An 8954-nucleotide genomic window follows, 5' to 3' on the forward strand; every position below is an offset into this window, starting at 1 on the left:
TTTTGTCACAAATATGTGTGACCCTGCAGTACAAGATAGCAACACCACACCAGTGACGTGCTAAGTTCAGACAGGATTTTGAATGGTATCAGTGTTAAGGGACTAAAGGGAAACTAATTGATTTCTGATTGGCTGAGTCAACACAAATACTTTGTGTTTAACCCTGACACAAAATCGCTTTTTATGAAATGTTGTGGATGGCTCTGCCTTTGGTACCATACAGACTGACCCTGGCTTTCCTGTTATGTCTGCTCTTGACGTTTATGGTTATAAAGACCCGATGTCCCAAAAAAATAACCCTCCTACTTTAATGCAAGCTTGGGTTAAATGAGTAATTCCCAAGGAGGTGTGTGGGTTTTTGACTGTCTAGATATTACCTAATACTATCTTAACCTTAAATTCCTGTACGGTGTCATGACAAATCAACTCTGGATGTGTTTTTCTTTGTGAACTACACTGGTGTTGAGGATGGTAGATCCTGAGATGTTACTGTAATGCAGAGTTTGAGCAAAAGGGGGCGACGTTCAGCTTCTGTCCCCAGGTCTTGAAAAGATAGAATCTCAAACCATGAAATTAGGTCTTAATAGTTAAAGTCTAATATTAACTATTACTTCCATGTTGCAGACGGTAACATTATTCCAATGTTTCTTAAAAACACTACTTCAAGTAGCAAGGATGCTGAGACCATAAGTGGGCAAACGTCTTTAAGCAAAAACTGTTATCTATTTATCTAGCAACATCACAATTTAAAGTTAGGTATATATACAAAGCTTGGAAGCACTCACAAAATTTGATAAAACAGTCAAATGTATTGAGTTGTCCTCTTATAAACTGAAGGTCATTTTTTAACTGACACAGGTATGACAGAGTATATTGGTAAATACTGCAGAGGCTCCTCAGGTGAGGCTTTGAAGAGATGTATTGCTTATACTGGAAACAGTGGCTCACATGTTCTGCAGCCATAGACACAAATAGACGTTCAAAGCCTCCTGTATTAACTGCTCCCTATTTCACCATCACACGTTAACTCATCTTCTATTGTTTCAGAGCTTATTTCATCGACCAATATATATCATACAGTCACTATGTATAAAATGTCCATAACTTAAATCCACTGTAGGTGTTAAATATGATTTATTAGAGAGCCACAATGATCGACCTTCATAGTGCCATTTTTCTCAAAGCAGATCAAGAAATACTCAAGTGACGACACCAATTATTGCTCAAATCAAATGGGGATATTCAGTGTAACGACAGTGGAAACATGTCAAAGAAAAAAATATCTAATATATTTTCTAAGAACGAGGAGGCATCAAGAGTGAGGGTTTTAAAATCAAAGAGCCAGAGTTAGCGTGTCAGTAACAGTTTTTACTGGTTCACTCTGTCGTAACAATCAATAAAAAGCTGCACATGTTAAATATGTGGCATTGGTGTCAATATCAGAAAATAACAGCATCTTTCTATACACTTTGGACTAAAAGAGAAAAAACTTAAATCAAGTGATTCATAAATTAGGATTTGCTCGCACGCAGATTAAAAGACTTTAAAGCCGTTAAGATGGGAGGAAATGTTACATGGTAATGAAATACAGATTAAATCATCACTGAGGTACAGATGCTGCGACTCAACCGAATTCTAAACAAGTGGTAGAAAAAACTAACTTGATGGCGTCCTTCTTAATTTCATTAGGAAACATTCCTTCTACCACGTTCAACACAAATTCAGGATTCAAGTTATATTTTTTGGGAAATTATTGCACCGAGGTACTGATCTGCTACACCTGAAAAACAATGATGGAAAAAGCAAAACTTCCAAATTAGTGCATGATATATAAAGCATGAACTTAATGTACAATCATTCAACTTGTTGAACAAGTTGAACGTGTGCGCTGATGACCACCATTCTTAAATGTGTTGAGTACATTTGACAAGAAATGTATCATGTCTTTTTTCTTATGTGTTTTTTTTTTAAACCCTGAGGAAATTAGAAACTTAAGGAAAAGTGCACAATTCCAACAGGGACGACAGGCTTGATGTGGTGGAATCGTGGTTATGGCATGGATATACTGAAGAAGACAGAGATGATGATGATGATGATGATGAGGGGGCAGGTCGGTGCCTGATCTCAAGTCTCCCTTTCAGTCCTCTGCAGGTGGAGCACCGGCAACAGAAAACCCTCAGGATTGAGCAGCTTCTTTAGCCTCTGCCTTCTTATCCTGCTCGAACCTGTTAGAGAAACAAATATGTAACTTTAGATCAAACTGTTCATAAAACTTATCTTTATTCGCAACCGGCTCCTTAAAGAGAAAGAACAAATATGCATGCTCTAATGTCCATGTGTGTTCGTAATTTCCACCAAACAACAGTGGAAAGGGCCCATTCAAGTATGACGTGGTTCTGAACAAAAGGGCAGATCCAGGAATTGAATTTACCCTTCTTAAATTTAAGAGATAATGTGATTTGGACAGTTTCACTACTTTCCCAGGGAATCATTCATGGATCCTATTGAGCATTTTGAGGGAACTGATGTGTTTGTAATGTGGCGCAGTTTGATTGAATTAAAGTAGACTGTTGTGCTTTGGAGGACGTGTGAGCTCTACTGTCACAAATGTGTCAATACAGAACACCCTAGATCCGGAAAGGTTCAACAAGCTAATTATCCAGGGGTGGATCTTTGGTATCGAGGTTCTATCGTCATGTATCTTGACTGTGAACATTGTTTAGATTCTTCTGGCTTTCAGAATCGTACACCCCTTGTTTGAGCCCATTTCTCTGGTGCAGATCCTTTAAATGTGGACTCTGGAAAATGAAGCCCTCGTATTAACTACTGTATGTTACACATTTACAACTCTGTGCACTTACACATTAACCTGCTGCCATGATTTCATATCACTTATTTATGATGAACACATATTGAACAGAAAGCTACTGTTCACTTATCTTAGATTCCTAAGTATTACTGAGAACTGAAAACGAACCTCCAGATCCTCCAGAGCTGGGAGGCTCCTGCGCTGCCGACGAAGAAGTTGACAGCAAACAGGTTCCAGTTCTTGGGGATGATGACCAGTGAGTATCTGGACCAGATGAGCCCTGGTGGAGAAGGACAGCAGGTAGACATGAAGGTTATGCACACTAATGCTCAACCAGCGGTCGCTCATGAGAACAGAGTCTATGCTTTGGCAAAGAAGTCGGGAGATAAGATTTGTTCAAAGATACATATTGCAAAAGTAGACGCATCAGGGGACCTTTAGCACAGACGAGGCAAAATCATAGACCGACGATTAGGAAATATTAATGAAGAATCCAAGTTTTAAAAATACACACAAAGCACTAAACCATATTTTCAATACTTCACAAACTGTTGGAGTTTAGGTGGGAGGTAGGTAATGGGAACATGTAACATGTTGGGATGCCAGTAACATTTTCCTCGATCCCAGGATTTTGGTTTCAAACAAAAAGAAAAACATGTTTCAGACGATAATTTTGAGACAATTGCAGTTTCAAATCTCTTCTCACCTGTGGCCGTCAGCACTGCAGACTGGGATTTACTGAGCTTGTCTGCTGGACGAGTCATATCAGCCAAACCGGCTCCGACCAGACCCTGTAGAAAAGACACCACATTGTCTTTACTCCATTAAATCTGGTGTGGAGGATTTTCTACTGTAGTTACAGTATTACAACCCATTTTAAACTGATTTGACCGTTCCCAACCTAAGCAGCCTGTTGTGGCTCCCAAACAGGTTTTGACATGTTTCAAAACACATGGAAGCATTTCTAAAATACAAAGTTGTGTTTATTAGGTCTTACTAATTGTTTATTGGATCATTTTGTATCTACAAGCCACTAAAACAGTTAAAATAATACAGACTGCATCGCTGACTTAAGTGGCTGCTACAAACAGATACAGCGTAAGAAAAGTTCACAAATCTTTATACTAAAGGGTCAAAATCCAAAAAGGTTGGAAACCGTTGCTCTAACAGGTGTAATTCAAGTTACTGAGTGAAAGATGCAATTACCCATTTAAACACTGGGGCCCAGAAGAAAACTGTTCTTGGACCTGGAATCAAACACAAAAGAAATTGGAAGTGTGAATTTCATCATTTTTGAAACAATGGACATAACATTATGTAGTTTAATTATAAGGTTTTCTGTAAGAGGTAACTAATCTCAGTAAACAAGGTTTACATGGACAGCAATATTCTGATATTACCCAGGTTAGGACAATAATCAAAATAGGTCACTGCCATGTCAACAGCATTTCCTGAATCAAATTTGTGTTTTAATCGCGTTATAAGGTCCTGTAGCGTTTTCACAGCATTTCTCGATAAAGGAACATGGGGTTCAAGAGTAAACAAGATGGAAAAACAACCAGAAGTTTATCATATTTAAAATGAGAAAAGACTCACTGATGCAGGTTAGAATTCTATAATCCTGGCAGGAACGTTTGCTCTGTCACATATACATAGAATATTCTATAAGCAACTGTCTTGTTCAGAATAACGTAAATAGTGAGATTATTGGTCTCTATGTAAACGTAGTCAGTGTTTGTGAGTATCAGGGAAACAGATGCTCAGACGTGTCAGCTTCCAAAGCCACTGGGAGAAGACGCATCGACGTTATCAGCTCTGGGTCGTTTACTATTTAATACAGGAATTGAAAATGTGAGGGAACATAAAAACCTGCTGCTCTGAAACCTTCTGTCGTCATATAAGAGCTTTCTTCCAAGAACTTCTCAGAGAGGAAAATCTGATGTAAAGCAAACAGATTGCTAACAGTCTGCACTCCCCCTTCATTGGTGCAATGGGACTTAGAACAAAACATTGAAAAATAAGAGACAATAACACAAAGACACCAATAAAAAGGATTCTTTTTGTAACCTGTCAATATAAAACAGAAATTTGGCCATTTCTTTGTAGCTCTAAAACAAATCAATGATTAATCGAGAAAACAATTGACGGATAGATCAATAATGGTGAGCTGCAGCTGAGGCCCACACAAGTGACCAGATCGTGTTGGTTTAAGCATAGCGTCACTTTTCGATTTGTCCTTTAATGCCAGAACTTCTGAACTTCTCTCAAGGTCAGGTCTTAATTACACAATATGTTAAGGTAATTTTAGAACAAAAAGTTCCAAAGCAATAACATGGACTATCACACCATCAGGCTGATAAAGAAACCCCGAACATCAATAAAAACACTCACAGCCCTTGGAAAGTATGTCACCACTTGATGTGACATGACAATGAGTGTCACTGAGGTTTTACTCCTTAAGTGAAGGTAGTTAACTTCCTGCTAGGCTTCTCTAATGGGTGGATGGGTTAGACCTTACTCCCGACAGCGAGTCCTGGGTATCTAACAAACAGACACTCTGACACCTTTTGCACAGGAAGCAAAACCAGCTTTTAACCACATTCCTGACCAATGCTGAACGTGGAGGAGGACGTCTGCTGGCAAATCATCACAGAGCGAGTTGGCTTTCTGTCCCCGCCCCTTTGTACCTGGTAAGAAAGTCCTTGCTGTACCCTTGCACAGACCAAACAAACCAAACTGAGCCCAATGGCGCCTGAGGCTCCTTAATCTCAGCCCCCTGGAAATATCAGTGTCACAGAGATCATATGTGTGTGTGTATGTAAACAAATGCTCAGTCTATTAGGTACGCCTCAGTGAAAACAATACAGTCTGATCGTCCTCAAGTCTTTAGTTTAAACTCTATTAGACATGTTTCTTCAATCTTCTGTTGTTTGTGGTGCATTTATCTATGAGGTGTTCCTGATAGATTTTAGATTTAGAAATGAGACGACCAAATAAAGCTTTGTGAAAGTGGCATTTGTCACAACTGGAGTGGCTAATACACTTTAAAATACCTCACACAAATTTGGGAATGCAACAATTTCAGACTACAACAATAAGTTGATGTCAAGATCTGTAGCTTTTCTCTTAGCTTTGAATAAACTATTTAGAAACGAACACATTTGGACTTTCGATCGAAGCAAGGAACTTAGCAGGACATCTGAACTTGTTTGGTTTTTCATTGACTGAAGTGTTGCGCTGTTGTTTGTCATCCAGGCAGATTCGTGTCTCCCAGTCACGTTATTAACACAGTGACTTCCATGCAGCTCAGGTGTCAGGTGCAGGGGCTTCTCCCCTCCAGGATGAGGGGAAAGTCGAGTTAGTGCATCCACATCACCTCGAATCACAGCCGGACAGAGCCCCACAGCCGTCACCCACAGTCACAAACACACACCCAACCTGCTCATCTGCATTACCTGCCGGGTGGTTGTACAGGGGTCTCAGTTTGGCGGGCAGGATGTGCTCGATCCGGTCCATGATCCGGTGGTAGGAGGCTCTCAGCGCAGCCATGATCGTGGATGTTCACGCGGAGAGATGAGGACACTGAACCTAACTTGAAGCTAGCTCAGAGGGCTAGCTTGCTACGCTTCTTTCCTTTAGCAGCCACTAGGTTAATAAACTCCACTTGTCTGAACCTATTCGTAGGGTGCCGAAGAATAAACGAGCGGCGGGCGGGTGAGAGCGAAGCGCTGGATGCTACCGTCCTACTGTCGACCTTCGCCCGGTGTCTCTCTCACCATGCTAATGATGCTAACCGTCAGTAGCTGCTTCCTCTGACCGACACTGAGGTGACTTTCTGTGCGACGCAACCTACCACGCGAGAGGCGGGGCTCTCGGTTTCCTTTGTTCTCATTGGCCGGCCAGCTCGGAACCTCAATATGATTGGTTCATATTACGGCGCTACTTTTTGTACCCGGCATATCCCAAGTGGGTGGGTACTAATAATCCTCTTCGATACATTTACATTTTTTAATAAATAAAGATGACGCACTACAAAGGAATATTTAAATATTCTTTTGTCAATATTTTGTTTCACATTCTTTGATTTTATGAATTTCTTCTACAAACAAATATGGTGTTGGTGTTAATGGTATCACCTCTGTAAAATCCCACACATTTAAATAGATTATATATACACAGTTAAATATTATAAAACGTCTCAAATCCAACCAAACGTACACATACACACACACAAGCACGATATTCCACATTTAATAGTTTGTATATTTGTCCTTTCTAATATATGCGCTTGTATGATTTTGGTTGTACCCTCCATGTAAGTGCTTGATGCTTAAATCTAAAATTGTATGATATTTTGAGATTTTTGCATTACTTTACTATAATAACTTATTTTGATTTTCTTTGTGTTCAGACGAGGGCCCCAAGTCTTTGTTTAGACCAGGGATCTTCAACGTTTTTCAGGCCAAGGACCCCCAAACTGGTTGACAGAGGGAGCAGGGACCCCCTACTATATATATTGTATACAACTGTGTTTAATATTAAACTGGGCCTTGTGCCATATATAAACATAGCTACCCTGTTATTGTGCATTCAATACTAAGCTATTCAAATATAACACAGGTTCATATATTCATGTTTCTAATTTAAACAAGTGCACGGTACAGGCTGGCCATGCCACTGCCATTTCTAAACATACATCTTGCATACAACACTGAGCTATTAAAGTAATGCACAGATTCATCTTTTTATTTTAAACATACATGCAGAAGAGACAGTGAATCCTCAAGCCATCTGTGGATAGCACACGTCCTCCCACATTAGTGAAATGTCGGACCCTGATGGGTAGCTCACAACTTATCTAACCTTGGACGGATGGAGGTTGTCAAGCAGAGGGTCAAATTAGCCTCTCAATATGTTGGATGCCTGTTAATGTGTATTTAAAGACATTTCAATTTGTGGAAAAAAATTGGTTAGAAAATAAATCAAAAATTATAAACAATTAAAAAAATGGTCTCATCAACCAAACATTTCGCGACCCCCCTGCAGTACCTCTGCGGACCCCCTAGGGGTCGCGGACCCCCTGTTGAAGACCTCTGGTTTAGACGAATTATTGATTAACCTTTCCTCTGAGTCTAAAACAGAATATTTTCAGAACAGCTCTATGTACAAAATGGATCATGGGCTCCAAACCGGCAGAATTACTTTGTGCTGTTTGTTTTTATCTAAGCAATTTGTTATAATTGGTATAAAATGTAAGTCCTGCTATAGTGGCATCATTTTATAGAGATCCCCCTCTGTCAAAACCTAACAATACCCTGATAGAATACATCCTGCTTTATTTCCTCCAAATAAGGAGGTTATGTTTTTGTCTGTTTGTTTTGTCTGTTGGTTGGCCGTGTGTGTCTGAGGATGTGGAGGGGAAGGTGAGGAAGAGGCACGTCTCGAAATCGTTGACAATGAGCTGGTTCAGGGGTTTACGTTTTCCATAGAAGTGGCATGACATGAGCAATATTTTACCCATGAATGAAGATTTTATTCCATAATACCTTGCTTAAGAAGATGATGTCTAATAAAAATTGTCCACTCTGGTGTTTATATATAATAAAGTTACTCGCACTGATATATTGCGCTTACATGTAGCACTTGTGGTTTGGCTTTTTTTAAGCTATTGTACTTACATGATCCTTGCTGTTCTGAGTCTGTACCCTCATGGTTGAATGCACTTATTGTCGGTCGCTTAGGATAAAAGCATCAGCTAAATGATATGTAATGTAATACATTTGATATTACATGTGTATCGTTTAAGAACAGACTTGAGTTATTATTATTATTATTATTATTATTATTATTATTATTATTATTATTATTATTATGTTTTTTCTAATGACCACTGATAAGACAGGAGCACTTGAAGTGTAAATCAGATTAGCTGGGGCCAGTGCCCCCTGGCCAGGGCCCTGGTTCCGCCCCTGCGACAACCAAGCGCAGACAAAAATAATATATCTTCCTTGGCTGATCTATTAGGACATAAAGACTGTTCTTTTATTGTGGTAATAAAGTCAAACATTTTCCAGCTATTGTCGACTCCGTGCCTAACCCCGCTCTCTTCCGTCAGCTGCTTGGTGTGTTAAAACGAGCGCCCGTG

General features: G+C 39.7%; 1 protein-coding gene across 1 annotated transcript; it reads right to left on the reverse strand.

Annotated features, from left to right (window-relative positions):
• Window positions 1-1117: 1117 nt before the first annotated feature.
• Window positions 1118-6655, reverse strand: mpc2b (mitochondrial pyruvate carrier 2b). Its single transcript, XM_053440744.1, has 5 exons — window positions 6265-6655; window positions 4016-4056; window positions 3516-3600; window positions 2978-3089; window positions 1118-2225 (listed from the first exon to the last, which is right to left on the reverse strand). The coding sequence occupies exons 1-5, from the start codon at window positions 6356-6358 to the stop codon at window positions 2177-2179; spliced, it is 381 nt and encodes a 126-aa protein (XP_053296719.1). The 5' UTR covers window positions 6359-6655; the 3' UTR covers window positions 1118-2176.
• Between the last annotated feature and the right edge of the window lie 2299 nt (window positions 6656-8954).

This window comes from Pleuronectes platessa, chromosome 14 (assembly GCF_947347685.1).
Source record: "Pleuronectes platessa chromosome 14, fPlePla1.1, whole genome shotgun sequence".
NCBI classification, from domain to species: domain Eukaryota; kingdom Metazoa; phylum Chordata; class Actinopteri; order Pleuronectiformes; family Pleuronectidae; genus Pleuronectes; species Pleuronectes platessa.